Source organism: Clarias gariepinus, chromosome 10 (genome assembly GCF_024256425.1).
Source record: "Clarias gariepinus isolate MV-2021 ecotype Netherlands chromosome 10, CGAR_prim_01v2, whole genome shotgun sequence".
NCBI classification, from domain to species: domain Eukaryota; kingdom Metazoa; phylum Chordata; class Actinopteri; order Siluriformes; family Clariidae; genus Clarias; species Clarias gariepinus.
The window spans coordinates 30,481,246-30,496,787 of NC_071109.1; the positions used below are offsets into that span (position 1 = coordinate 30,481,246).

The 15,542-nt window shown below is 38.6% G+C and overlaps 1 protein-coding gene across 1 annotated transcript; it reads right to left on the reverse strand.

Moving 5' to 3' along the window:
* Window positions 1-612: 612 nt before the first annotated feature.
* On the reverse strand, window positions 613-15,106 carry smc1b (structural maintenance of chromosomes 1B). The gene is made up of 25 exons (XM_053505946.1): window positions 14,906-15,106; window positions 14,636-14,824; window positions 14,382-14,494; window positions 12,830-13,033; window positions 12,507-12,745; window positions 11,845-12,103; window positions 11,581-11,721; window positions 11,380-11,462; window positions 10,674-10,881; window positions 9,798-9,983; window positions 9,473-9,658; window positions 8,367-8,513; window positions 8,029-8,166; window positions 7,813-7,929; window positions 7,610-7,716; window positions 6,422-6,563; window positions 6,186-6,331; window positions 5,206-5,359; window positions 4,136-4,231; window positions 3,887-4,043; window positions 3,601-3,755; window positions 2,458-2,609; window positions 2,147-2,216; window positions 1,564-1,674; window positions 613-743 (listed from the first exon to the last, which is right to left on the reverse strand). The coding sequence occupies exons 1-25, from the start codon at window positions 15,012-15,014 to the stop codon at window positions 645-647; spliced, it is 3,708 nt and encodes a 1,235-aa protein (XP_053361921.1). The 5' UTR covers window positions 15,015-15,106; the 3' UTR covers window positions 613-644.
* Window positions 15,107-15,542: the final 436 nt, after the last annotated feature.

Consider the following 15,542-nt stretch of genomic DNA (forward strand, 5'->3'; position numbering starts at 1 on the left):
ACATCAAAGCACAGAAAAACTCACCCAGAGGAAGAATCTCAGGCCGTCCAGACTGTCAATGTTACTCCTCAGAGGGACGATCATGACCGTATACGACGGCATGATGTAAGCAAGACACTTAAGAGACCTTAGACCAATACAACTTCTATTAAATAAAAGACACGTACAGTAGTACGAGCTGACCATTCTCTTTCCTAATCCCCACTGCAGATCTGTGTGTCATAGAAAAGAGCGATGTGTACGAGCAGACGTGATCTAGTGAGAGAGTGAGAGAACAACACTATAGTACAGGGGGAAATGAATTGGAAAATGTATAAGCTCAAAAATATTTATTTAATTAAAACATTTAAATATCAATTAAACACTGAACATCATTATAACAGAAAGAAACATCCTCAATGTTTTCTCAAATGTTCACCAGCAACTTGATATAAAAACAAACAGCAAACACTGCAGAAACTCAAAGTGCTCAGAAAACAGGAAGTAAGAAAAAAAACTACCATGAAAAACTGGTAATTAATAAAAAAAAATTTAACAGGAAAAAATTTAAATCTGAACTTCAGTAGTAAAGTGTACTGGATTATTATTATATATATTTTTTAACAACCCGGTTTTCCTTTTCTTGTTTTCTTTTATTGCTCCTTTTAGCTCATTTCCGTCTCTCTCTCTCTGCCATTCTCGTCGTTGAGAGGGTACGGAGTGAGGTCCAGTGACAGGAGGTGACTGGACATGCAGTCATTGAACTGAAGAGTGAGAATGGCAGGAATAACTACCACATACTCACAAGTAATGTATGTGAATAGTTAGTACAGGTAGTCCCCGACTTGCGAACGAGTTCCATTCCGGGAGCATGTTCGTAAGTCGGATTCGTTTTTAAGTCCGACAAAGTGAGTCTTACACCCCTTTGACATGAATATACAGTACAATGTAAAACATACCAATCCACTTGACTAAATTTCTGTCTACTCTCCCAACACTGCCATCATGTGGCCAAAAACCATAACTGGGCCTAAGGAAATGAATCTCACACATTTCACATGTAACAGTGTTGTTTCTGCACCTTTAATCGTGAGGGAAATCCCGGACACCACCGTGTCTCAGAGCTGTGTTCCACTGTATTGGACTTTGTACTCGGTTTTTTTTTTGTTGATGATTTTTCTAAATAAGGATTATTCACGATCAGGACAGATTTACAGGACAAACATTTTCTATCATCGTGCTTTTGAACTGATTCACTGAAACTGGTGATGCCAACTAATTTCTCCCGCCCCCCCCACGCAAATACACACAACCACACACACATACAACATACCGGACTTTGGACATTTTAAACGTTCACTTACACACTGAAAATATTGTATATAATTGTAAATATCTGTTGTACTACAGGGTCTTTTTTTTGTACAATACAAGTGAGCTACTTCCATGACTGAACCGGAAGTAAAACCACGGTCCGCTCATATCTACGGAAATTCGTAATTCGAAAGTTCCTAAGTCGTGGACTACCTGTACTGGTTTCACAATTTTATTCTCAGAATATTACAAACAAGGTTTGTGCAGTACCTCAGAATAGACCCCCAGCAGAGCATCTGATCGTGAGTAGAACTCCTCCTTCAGTGAGATGACGATGACCTGAAAGTTATTTCTTGATTGCTCCCTAATGAAGCTTGTCACCTGGACAGAATCATCATATAGATATAATATAATTAACATATCAGACAAGTATCAGAAGTGCTTTTCAGCTTAAATGTGATTTTTTTTTATCATGCAACTTCACCAGGTGTTTAAGTGATCTCCATCCATAATTTTTTTCCTGACCTCGTTTCTTCCACAGAGTTGAAGGTTCAGTACTATCCTTTCAAGTTGTGATACTGTGTTAAACCATTTCCAACCCAGTTCCAGTCATTTCATTTACATTTGGACATTTGGAACGGAGATTTTTATTTCTTATTTATTTTTTCATTTTTTTTATATTTATTATTTTTTATGCTGAGGTCTCTTTGAGACTTGACTTTTGTTTTTAGACTATGTTTTTTTTTTTCCTGCTTGATGCAGACAAATAATTTAAAATAGCGACATTTTCTTTTTTGGCCGACAGTGTAGAAATCAGTAATAGACAGAAAAAAGGCAGTTGATGTGGACTTGCCTTGCCAATGTTTGTGTTATCCAAAGCGGCGTCCACCTCGTCCAGCACAAAGAATGGGGCAGGACGGAAGCTAAGACAAAAATTATTTACATAAAGTCAATGATAAATAAAGTTACAAAAATAATTAAATAATTTACACAATTTTATGCCTTATAATCAAACAGAGTTGAGAAAGTGTTATTATGCAATGTTTTCAGATCCATGACTTTTCTTTTACATTTACCACCTCGACCATGGCTACAGATCCTTCACCTATAAAATCTTACAGACAGTTAATCAACCTTAACTCCGCCCATATTGAAACAGATCACCTGTGAATAGCAAACACCAGAGCTAGCGCTGCGATCGACTTCTCTCCTCCTGACAGGTTGTCCATGGCCATAAATCTCTTCCCGGGGGCCACACAGTTATAACTAATACCACCCAGGTAAGGCTCTTCAGGATTCTCTGCACTCAGAGTCGCCTGAATTAGACACACACAAACAAACACACAATGAAAAGAAAACATTTTAATTTTATTTAAAAAGATTAATTAATGTACACTTATTGAGATCACAAGTTCGATTCCCGGGTGATGCTGTAACCTTTAGCAGCCGGCGGTCTAGAGAGAGCTGATTGGCCGAGCTCTATCAGAGGGGATGGATGAGAGGTACTTAGTGCTCCCACATTAATTACGGTTCTACAGCCAATCAGGGGCGTCTGTGAGCTCACGCAAGCGGAAGGAGCAGATAGAGCTGTCCTCCAAGTGTGTTACTCGGCCCCCAACAGTGCGTGAGCGAGCAGTTCAAAAAGATGTGGTCGGCTTCTCGGTTTCGGAGGAAACACATAATAGTCTTTCGCCCTGCCGACTAAGTGGTAGTAGTAGCCTTAATGTGAGGCCCCTAGTGACGGGTAGGAATTGGACATGACTAAATTAGGGAAAAAATCGGGGAAAAATAAAAACAATTACAAAAAGATCACTTTCTTTGAAATGTACCTGAACCAAATCAGACTTTTGCTGTAACCTTGACCCTGTTTTGATCAAGTGCTAAATTTAATTAGTTCATATCTGCTGATTACAGGAATAATTCTGTAGAAATCTGACAAACAATTCAAGCATTTATTCCCATGATATTTCGCTAATGAGAATCTAAGATGGATAGGGGGAAATTGGCAAAAAAAAGAATAATTTGATTTGTCCATCCCTGAATATTTATGTTCATGGAATCTACATAAAGGTAGAAGTGTAAGTGCTTCTGTGGGTGTTTCATGTTGAATACAGTCGACCCACAAATTGTAAAAAAAAAAAAGTGAATTTCGGGTGTGGTAAAAAAAAGGCCATAAATGTCTATTTTTATAGTTTAAACCCTAAATGACGGGGGAATGGGGTTCCGCAAACAATTTGCGGGTGTCGACTGTAAAAAAAAAAAAAAAGAATGTATTTATGTAACAGAAAGAGGATAAAAAAATCTCACTTGAGCACTTTCGTTTCTGCAGAGGTTTTTGTAGATGTTGTTGATGGCAATGGAAACGTGCTCGAAGCAATGGCTGAAGCGATGATAGCGTTTGGCCTTCACTTGCTCAAACTCCTGATTGCGTTTCTTAGCTGCGCTTGTGCTGGTTTCGAACGCTAACACACAAACACATAAAGGTGTAGTCCAAGTGTTCAAAACGTCCACCAATAGTCACTGGAAGATCTTCAGAATTTTTAATTGTGTGTTTGTTTGTATGTCTATGTGTGTGTGTATGTGTGTGTTGTACCATCAAGTACTCCACGGAAGCTGTCCTTCACCTCACTCATCTTCTCCAGGGCCTTCATGTTGGGTGGTTTGGATGCACTGATCAGTTTCTCCAGAGATGACACTTTCTCTCCCAGGACCTCTAACTGGGCCAGCACCTGCTGCTCCTCTGTCAGACTCTGCACACACACACACACACACACACAGGTCCATGTGAGAATACTGTATGACTTGTGTTTATGGATTGTGCAAGAACTTTACAAATCCTCACCTTCAGGTTATCTCCCAACTGTCTATAGTCTATTACCATATGTTCTTCTCGCTCATAAATGTGTTGTGTGGTGGTGTCTGTAGATTCAGAGTCCAGCTGTGTTTAAAGAAAGAGAGAGAGAGAGAGAACTTTATCTGTACCATGTAACATCATCATTTTCAAAATTAACATCATCACTTCTTCCAAGTTAGCATATTAAAAAAACTCATCACCGCATCACTCTGACATCAATAGCACTTTAACAATCTAATTCAGGGGACTAAATGCAGATGGCCTCCGAATTACGAAAATGTTTTCAATACAAGACAAGAGATTGATGCACCGCATATTAAATTCAATTACATTTTATATGTGTAGCACTTTTAACAGCAGACATTTTCACAGAGCAGCTTCACAAGATCTAAGAAAAATTATAGAAATTAGTAGGAAATGTGTGAGAAAAAAAATTATGAATCAAAATGATCAGATTGTCTCTGCATATCACTAACCTGCGAAGATGATCGAAATTCACAGTATGGTTTCTACTGAATGTAATTTGCTTTCAACCCAATCGTTGGGTAAAAAAAACATAGGGTAAAGTTAAACCATCATAAAGTCCTAAAGTTGGTGACCGTCTGTAGTTATTAGGAGTGGAATCAGAAATTCAGAAAAAGAATTCATCACAAAACATCTGAAGTGAAGCTCAGAGACAAGTGTTCATCCGGAAGAATTTTCAATGCACAGTTGCATCCTTGACAAGCAACTCTACACTCGTTAAAATTTTATTAAAGCAAGATGCTTAGAACTATGGTGAGGGTTAAATCTCAGTCTCTCCAGGGCCGGCATTGCAAAGTATTAATGGTGCGATTAGTATGCAAGTAAAATGATTGCAAAACTTCAGTTTAAAAAAGAAAAAAAAAATTGAGTAAAGCTTGTTTTCAGAAAGGGTGCCAATAATTCTAGAGCACAATCAATGATTTGGTTATTCTATACAGGCTTTTTGCTGTCTGACTTTAAAATCAATTGCTCAGTAAATTGAAAAAAGCAGACTTAATCTCCTGCTGCTTGTAGTGTATGATCTCTTTATCTACCTGGATGTCACTGATGTCGTCCAGGGTTCCAGAGAGCACAGTGAGGGGAAGCCCCTCGATTTTGCAGCCCAGCAGCAGGTTGTGTTTGTAAAGTCTCTGACGCTCCAACGCAGCTTCCACAGAGATCATCTCCTTCTGCTTCTTTACCAGCTGCCTGAGAAAAAGAGAAAGAGAAAGGTAGGAAATACAGCAAGACGGAGAGAGATTTTCTATTGGAAAAAATATCTTTACAAATGAAGATAGCTTGAATGAAAGTAAAACCATGTAATAATCATCATTGTAAATTCACATTAATCATTTCAGGCTTATGACAGATTTATTCCATAAGCATTTACTTTTTCATGGTAAAAATAAACAGTGGAATTAAAATTAAGCTGATGTCAAGTTTAAATATAAACTTTGGTTTATAGAGATGTGAGAACAAAAAATTGTTCAACTGATGTATCGTGATTCTTTTTGCGAGGTAATTCATGTATCGATTAGTTATTTTTTGGTTTTGTTGTTGTTGTTGTTTTTTTTAACTACTTTTAATTAATTTGATACTGCAGTTTCTCTATAAATTCTGCCCAGAGCAAACTCTAAACTATTCATACATTTGCAGGAAGTATAGCATCCTTTGTGGTTGGACTATATTATTTGCTAAGATTGCTTAGAACTGTAACTTATTTTTTAACAAAATAAAATTTTTTTAAATTTTTCCTAGATAATGTTCGATAGGTGTCAGGTGACAAACAGTGCATGAGGAAACCACCGGTGTGTCTCAATTCAAAGGACCTATTTTAAGGCCAATTAAGTCATAACATCGTGACTAAGGCTGTCGCATTTCAAAGGCTTTTTAAAAGTTGCCCACTTTTCCCCTGAAAACGATGGGTGCAAGGGTCCTTCACAACCTAACCTATCCTAAAAACAGATGTACCCTTTAAGATAGGATACAAAATATCTGATCAATCCTAAAATGACCTGTTAACAACTTGAGATACCTGGAGTTCTCCTGAAGGCCCCTGATCTTCGTATCCAGCTCAGACTTTGCTTTATTCACGTAAGACGTCATGTCCACTTGCTTTTGCTTTAACTCTAGAAGCTTCACCTGAGACTCATCTACTGCAGCAAGTAGCTTGTTTTCCTCCTGTCCAACACACAGAAACAGTTCATGGTTCGGTATAAAATACTAGCCAGGAAGACACATATGTAGAGAGGAGTTTTACAGCTGGTTTACCTCTTTCAGCATAAGGGTGACATCTTCCTCTTTCTTGATGGACTCCTCTATTTTGTTAATCAGCTTGCGGTGCTTGTGTAGCTGCTCCTGCTCATACTCGAGTTGTGTCTTCAGACGGGTTTGCTGGGACTCAAACTGCAGCCTGGACACACCAGCTAGTGCGCTTAACAAACTTATTCACAACATTTGTGAGTATTTGGACAAGTCTAACGCTCTACAGCAATTATTATACAGCCTCGTCCTGCATTATCACAACAGCACCCAGAGGAGATTTGTAACAGCAATACTTATTATTATTTAGCAAAATTCAAAGACACTAATGTAGCTTCTAATTCATCTCTCGGGATGAAGTACTAACTTAAATTGGAAATAATTGAATGGAGAGGCATTCAAAACAAAGCAGGAATTTTGAAAGTAGAAACTCCCTTTATAATCCCCTGATACACTAATTAACTTTTTTTTTTATTATTTTTACTAGTGATTGGATATCGTCAAGTCTTGTCATTAGACACATCTGTCTGTGGGAACTATACACACAATTATTCACCAGCACCACTTGCACATTTCAGGAACACGGCTGGGAGTTATTGTCACCTCCCAGATACAGTTTTTTTTTTTCCATGTTTGGCCCATTTAAGTAGTTCCCAGGAGGCTAGTGTTAGATGTGAAGCAGGCATTCCAATTGTGGATCCCAAAACACTTGAATTTTACTTTAAACTCAGCTTAATACATTCCCCTAAATATTAATTAATTAATTAATTAATTAAAAAAATAATTTTATATATATATATATATATATATGCAAAGGTAAACCCATATACTGTACTGTACTGATAGAATGTAAAGTACAGATGTTACCTCTATATGTACTGTTTTTTATGCGAGCATGTTTTTACTTGCGTTAATAGTTATATTTTAAAAAATTACATTTAGATTGTTCTTAGCGTAAAAAAAAAACAATAAAAACGCATGAAAAATTATATATTGGCATGAAAAAAAGCCTTTAAAAAATTGCGGGAGATATTTGCGGTTTCTCACCCTACATCCCCTCCCTATAATTTTTTCGTAAATATCTTCAAGCCAACTTTACAGTTTTACTATATGTATACAGTAGTTATGCTCAAGGGCTTTCTGAATACACATTTTAATGCCCAAATGCTATAATTTGCCCGTGCTGTGTGTTTGTACCGCTTATTCTCGATCTCTCCTTGCTGTCTCACATAATCCTGCTCGTACTCACGAATGTTGGCTACCCCGATCTCGGCACAGAACTCTGAGAACACCGTGTCCTCCATCTACAGCAGTAAAGCAAATTTCCAAAAGTTCAAAAGTTGCTGTCACTAGTTTAACATTAAAGGTTTTTTTAAGTGACACGTTTGTGTGTGTCTCACGTGATTGACTTCATCGTGGAGCACTGTAACCTCGCTGTCCTTCACTTGCACATTACTTGTCTGCATTTCGATCTGAGACTTCAGGTTTGAGAGCTCACTTTCCAATCTGGAGATTTCCTGTTGCACACACACACACAAGCATTAACATACTTTAATATAACACTGAAGAGTGAATAAAAAAAGTAGAGTAAGGGGAAAAACAAAGGCACAGCTTACAGCCTGATAGACTGGGATGCCCTTTTTGCATATGGACTCTAGCTCAGAGTTGGAGTATTTGAGGCGAGTCTGGATTCCCTGAGCCTGGGCTGTGATCTGATGGAGCTCAGCCTCCTTGCGTTTCAGTTTCATTAGTTCCTGCCAAGAACACATACACGCACACAGGTTTCAAACTACAGTACAGTATTAGATTTTGATAAATCTTCACTTTCTTACAACAGCACATCCTTAATTGTTTCTTTTTTAACTCAAGGCCTTAAAATGGCCCTAAAATAAAAGAAGAGTCTATGCTTCACGTTGTACTAAAACTGGAGGGTGCATTTTGTGTTCATACATACCCTCAGCTCTGCACTAAGCTGCTCCTTGCGCTCTTTTAGGCCATTCATGTCCTTTTCCTCCCAGCGCCGAGCTTTGTTGCGCAGGTGAGCTGAGCCACCAGAGATCACCCCCGACTTGGAGAACAAAGTACCATCCAAAGATACAGTCTAAAATATTACAAAGCAACAGCATTATATGGTTGGATTATCTTTTATTTTATTTTTTTCACCCTGAAATTTTTTTTCCGCTTACACACTGTCTGTGTCTTTCTCTTGTCGAGTCTTTCAGGACTAAAATGTGCCAAAAATACAAAGCAAATAATTTATATATTTTTTTAATTATAATTGCTAAATATTAATTTTGGCAAATTTATACACATCATCAGTGCTCAATTTATTTTTTTTTATGTTATATTATAATACAGAAAATGTGTGTGCCAAAGAAGCTACTTCTGAAGTGTATGCAACATGGAAGTGACCGATCTTGCTTGAAATTCCTAACTTCAGCTGTTTTTAAGAGATAATTTCATATGTGCCCCAAAAATGGCAGATGTTTTTTATAAATCGTTATACTGTCTCACTTCAAACAATAATCAATTAAAATGCAAATGATTCATTTTTATTAATTTTCTTTATGAATATTGATACTAAAAATGTGCCATGCATGATCAAGCCTCCACACCCCCAAGCTGCCACTGGAGGGACCTTAAACAAAGGCCCTTTACTCTGATGGAGCGTGGCACCACATCATGACTGATCACTAACTGGGGTTTGTAAAAAAGCAGTCACTGAATTGCACTGTGTTGTTAGAAATTTATTTACTGTGGGACGAATAAAGGTATATCTTATATGGTGAGTGTGACAAATATTTAAGTGTTAAATCTCTTGTCATGTCATTCAAATTGTCAACTAAATAAATATTTCAATCATAGCTTAATTATTTAACTATTAATATGATTATACATGCATTTTGATTCTTTAAGGAAAAAATGTAAGCAGAATTTACACGTATTTTTAATGCAGAGATTATGTGAGGATCTGTATCACGAGCACAAGTTTATAATAACTTTCAACTTTGACCTCGCCAGCTCTTACCCTGAGTCTGCAAAGCCACGTCTAAATCTTACCTTAAGGCGCTCTGAGCCGTCAAACGCAACGTGACGGGCGTCTTTTAAGTTCTCGCACACAAGGGAGTTCCCACACACAAACTGTACCACTCTCTTCAACTGGGGTGCGTTCTGGGAACACTGCACCACATCCACCACCATCTTGGCTCCACGTACCTCCCTGAGACGCTCGTTCAGTGGCTTTACCTGACGCGAGGAAAAAAAGGATAGTCTGTTTATTATAAATTTTATTTAAACATTAGCACATTCATGTGCCTTTATGTACAAAAGTGACCCAAACATTCATCCTGCCATATGGCAGAGGACACATGGCAGTCTGACTCACATCCAGGTTGTCGATAGGGAGGAAGGTCTCTCGCTCTGCTCTCTCCTCTTTTATAATCTGAATGCAGTCTCGGGCCACTTTAGCAGAGGACACCACAATGGCGTCCATGTAATGGCCGAACACCTTTGTGACAGCGAGCTGGTATTTCTTGTGGATGGGCTGGCACAAGTCCATTAAACGTCCATACTAGACACAAAGAAAGGTATCCGAATCAATTCTTTAATAAAAAAAAGGTTACTGTTACTTATGTATTTGATGTATTTTGCATTATCTTTATATGTCATATTTATAACGTTAAGCATTTAGCAGCTGTTTCTATTCGATGCCTGTTTTAGCTAAATATTAAATTGTTGTTTTGCACCTGTGACTTAAACGAATTACAGTGGAACCTTGGATTACGAGCATGATTCGTTCTAGAAGTGGGCTCGTGTTTCAAAACACTCATTAACCAAAGCAAATCTTCCCATAAGAAATAATGGAAACTCAAATTAATTGTTTCACAGCCCAAAAAAATTAATACAATAAAACAAATAAAACAAAATTAACCTGCAGTTTACCTTTAAAAAAAGTAAAAATAAATCCTGACGGACAAGTGTTTCAGGCGCTGTGTGTGTGTGTGTGTGTGTTTGTGTATGTGTGTGAAGCTAAAGTAAGAGGAAAGGAGAAATCAGCCCATCTTCTCATCCTACACAGTAAACCTTTCTCCTCTCTTACTTGAATTTCTCACACACACATTAAGAGAAAGACTGTCTCATCTGGAAAAAAAAGCAAGGAACATCGCTAACGACACTTGTGTGTTACTCGCAATCCGAGGTTCCACCTAAAGGAGTTAAGTTTAATTCAGACATGCTCCTCCTGATGATGTCAGTACATTACCACGACGTCCGGGTAGAGTCTGCGCAGGCTCTCGAGGATTTCATCGCGTTTCTGTTGTCTCCGATTCTCCTGGCTATCTATGCGAGCGTTCTGAAGTTCCTGAACTACCACGGCCAGTTCTCTGTTCACCTCCAGCATCCGCGACCGTCCGCTCTCCAACAACTCTGCCAAGTTTTGCTCCTGCTCCCGCAGCTCGTCCAGAGCTTTGCTGCAAAAGACATGGGTTCGATAAACAGCAAGCCACCATCATGTTCAATTTTATGCTTTCTGATATTGATTGTTTTGAACTGTAACACCACAGCATCAACACATTCAGGTTTTTTCCCTTACAGGGGTCTCTGTGGTCTCTGTGCATAAAGTGAATATCAAGCAGAGAAAAAAGTCACCCATAGAGATAGAAGTAAACAGTCATTTTTTTTCTTCTCCCATGACCCCCGCCTCATCTATAAATTATTAAAATGCCAGGGATAGCTAGTTTCTTTAACTAGGCCCAAAAAACATACATTTGGTCAGTAAAAAGAGGCACACTATTACTTAAAATAGAAAAATAATTAAAAATAATCACAAATTAAAAAAACACAAAAATGAGAGCATGGTCTCTTGTGAAGACCTCAGTGTTAACGCGTGATGGTATCAGTGGTACTATCACTAATTAAGTAAAAGTTACATTACATATAAAGTTTATACAGACTGGTGCACAACATACTTTGAGGTAACGCCATACTCCTCCAGTTTTCCAGCCCGTCTGTTTAACTCATCCAGATGATCTTCAGCATGCTTAATGTTTGCCTATACACAAGGTATTGCATTGGTTATTTTATTTTATTATAATTACACTGACACCACTACTGATTATAGCCAGGGTGGTTATGACACAAAAAACAAAACACAACACACAAATACGCACCCCAACTTCACTTTTTCGCCTTTTGTCAAACTCCAGCTTTTCCCGATCAGCCTTCAGCTCCCAGTGTATTTTCTCAGCCTTCTGAAGCAACACGGCTCCCTTTTTCCTAGCCAACTCCTTCAGCTCCTTATAACGCTCCAGCTACAACAACAACACGCATTTTTGTTAAACACTATACCTCTATCCAGAACTGTTTAACTCAACACACTTGCATTTAAAATTGATTTAAAAATTTCCACCGTTTCATCCCACACTCTATCCAACCTGAGCTTCCTCGAGCTGTACATCTTTGCCCCTCTGAGCTTCCCACTCCTCTATCTCTCTCTCGTAAACCTTCCAGGCCTTCTCCAGCTCAACGAGCTCCGTCTCCAGCTCCTGCACCCCCTGTTCCTTCTTGGCCTGTTCCTTCTGGCTCTTCAACAGGCTGGTCCATTCCTCTTCATGCTTGCGCTGATGGTGACTGGTGTTCACTTTGGCCCTGATGTACTGAGGCCTCTGGCGGCTGAGGATTTCCTCCTGGGACCTGAAAGAGGAGTGGAAGTCGACACAGTGTATAAGGTAAATGAAAGCACAGGGGGGTGCACACCTACAACAGTTTGCTTAACTTTACAAAATACCCAGACAAACAACAGGCTACAAACCCGGTCATGTGACCTGCTACTTTACTGTAATTGCTTTGACTTCTGTTCGCAACTCATCTGTTACCATGTTCCCCACAACTATCCTGACCTTTCAGCTGTCTTTGTGATATCTCACTCCTAGCTTTAACCTTCTACTATCTTTTTTTTTGGCACTCACAATTTTCCCAGTTTGTTTAGTTCTGCTTGCTTATGTCTCAGGTCACATGACGCCCAATCTCGTCCGTGCCTTCTATACTTTTGTTATTGCTGTTGTGCTTTTGCTGTGATTAAATGCAACACGCTCACTTGATCTCCTTCTCTAGTTTCTGCAATTCTCTGTTCAGGCGTCCATGCTCTTTCTTCTGAGCCTTCACAGTTTGCTCCCACTCCTCCACCACGCTCTTTTTGACAGCTACAGCCTCCTGTTTCTCTCCCAGTGACTCAACAAGCTCATTAACACCCCTCTCGTTGTAATAAAGCTGAAAAAGGCTGAGCTGCAGCTTGCTTTCACTGAGCTGCTCCACCAGCGCCTGATATTTCTCAGCCTGAACAGATGATGATGATACTGTTAGCTCATCCTGCACTCAAGGAAGAAAACTAAAGCAAAATATATTTATACATCATAATACCTCAGTTTTGTCTTTGAACACTTGCTTCTTCTCTGCAGCGGCTGCTCGTTTACGATTAAAATGGTACTGCGTGTCTTCTTTGGCTTTCTGCAGCGCACTCAGCTTGTTGTTGTACTCGTTCGCCAGCTCAAAGGAGGTACTGATGCGCTCAAACATCTTTGTCCGTTCCTTCGCGCTCATCATAGCGATGGACTCCACAGCACCCTGAAACATGCACAGTGCACACCAGTACGCATCACACACTTTACACAACTTATTGACTCGAAAGCATTCTCGCAGTGCAGTGTTGAGCATTTTTTTTATTATGCTTACTTGTATACACAAATTGGTTGTGATTTTGTGTTTCACGTGTAATGTGAAAGAATTAGAGCCGTGTTACTGCATGTGTTGATCTTTAAGCAGCCTTAAGGTTGTTATTGTTACTAAGATATTAATAAATATCTCATGTCTCAACTGTTCCTACTTGTCTTATTACTTTCATAGCTACAATAATAATAATAATTATAAACATAATAATAACTTATTATAGTGATTAAAAGATAAACGATGAACATAAAACTTACAAACACTTCACAAGCATTGATATGCACAAGACTTTCGTATGCGTCTTTTTCTTCTTTTTTGTCTTTCAGGTTTTCCGATTCAATTATGGAAATTTGTTTAACATCTAAGTTGGATGTTATTCCTAATGGAGAACCGTGTGTTTCAATCTCAGGTGTGTGTGTGTGTGTGAGGCAGTACGACACGGAGGTTAAAGATGTTCTGTATGCAGTTTGTGTGTTAGCTCCACAGTGGTCTTAGTACGGCTGTTTAAAAAAGGAGGACAGTCATAATATTTAGGAATAGACATAGACACCCTTGAAATATCATTTCTTTCTTCTCAATAATTTACTGCAGTTAGTATGCCAGTCATTTCCAAGGAATAGCACTATGCAGGTGAGTCAAAAATTCTCCGCAATTTGGCTGCAGAATTTTTTTTAATAATGTTTAGACAAATACATAATGAGTGTTCGCTCTTCTGATGGGTTTCAACTTTTCCTTCCTAGACGTGGTATAGCGATTTGACCCAGCACCCAAAATAATTTTAAAAATAATGTTTAAAAATTTGAAATTAATTTTATTATTATTTTGTTTATTATTTTTGAATAACATAAACAAAGCACTCCAACGTAGCCTCCATTCTTCGCAATAACAAAACCTTGAGAAATATAATAATACTGGCCAAATAACAGACATGCTGATTCGCACAGGAATAAAATTATCACAGGACCTCTGCGTTTGGCGAAATATGGTAGGTAATTTGCGGAGGAATTTTTACTTTACAAATTACTGACATGGCCGATTCGCGCGGGATTAAGATTACAGGCAAGTCCCCAGGCAATACTAGTCCTTTACGAGTAGGACAAAAGGCGTATAAGACGTAAGAAGAAATTTGACATACGAACAGGCACCTGGAACAGTATATCATTTATTGTTCATTTCGTTATTTTTTTAACAACTCTTTTTGGTGAGCAATTACAGTAATTTGACGAACCTGACCTGAAAAACTAACCTGAAACACTAGGCAGTTTCTGGTTTTCAGCACAATACCGATCTTCTCCAGCTCGGACGTATACCTGGACAGTGTCATCTGTCTGCCGTTGATCCGATACTCCGAAGAGTCACCTGGAATAAAACAAATGAGCAGAAAGAAAAAAATACGATATGATTTCACTTGATATTTATATATTATTATCATTTTTTATTTATTTCCTATTTTTTTGGTAAATTGTAGTATTCAGAAACGTCATTGCTGCTAACACACACCTGAGACAGTCCTGCTGAAGATGGTTTCTTCATCGTCATCGTTGCAGAGGCACATGGAGACCGAGGCTGTGCGCGAGACCGGTTTACCGACATGGGCGCCGTGAATCAGCTCTCTGGTTTGCCTCACCCTCAGACTGGACGCTCGCTCTCCCATTACAAACCCCAGCGCGTCCATCACATTCGATTTACCTTTACAGTTACCACAGTTATATATCTAACACAATATCACTCTACAGATTAAGCCTACCTTGTCTTTCTACCTTAGCTTACCTGAGCCATTAGTACCAATGATACAAGTGAACCTCTTAAATGGACCAATTGTCTGTTTTCCTCTCCATGACTTAAAATTTTCCACATCTATCTGCTTCAAGTAACCCATATTTATGTGAATTTAAAAAACGACTCAAAATAAAACAATGAAACTTTAAAATATTTAGCAGGAATGAAGAGCTAGCTAACTGGCTAACCCGTTTCCTGTCAGAAGGAGAGAGAGCGGGAACGCGCGTGAGATTAGTGTTGAGAGTCATTCTGGCCAATCAGAGAGTCGCTAATTTGCATATCCCAAATGGTTTATGGGAGTTGGGAAGGAAAACTTACCGTCTTCGGAAAGGTATATCAACTTGAATAATAAAGTGGGCGGGCATGGTTTTATCACGTGACTAAATAAAGAAAAGAGATTTATAGGAAACAAGTAACTTTTCTGATAGTTCTCATTTGCATACTGGGTCTTTCCAGCCAATCGATTCACTGGAAGGTTAATTCCATGAAGCTTCGTTTTAAGAGTAGTGTTGGCGAGATAAGTCTCTGAAGCCTTTCAGCAAATTGTTTTATTTCTCGAGGCTTCATTTACACACAAACCCCCCCTACTAGTCAAAATATGTAAGTTGAGCAGATGTGTTCATAGTCA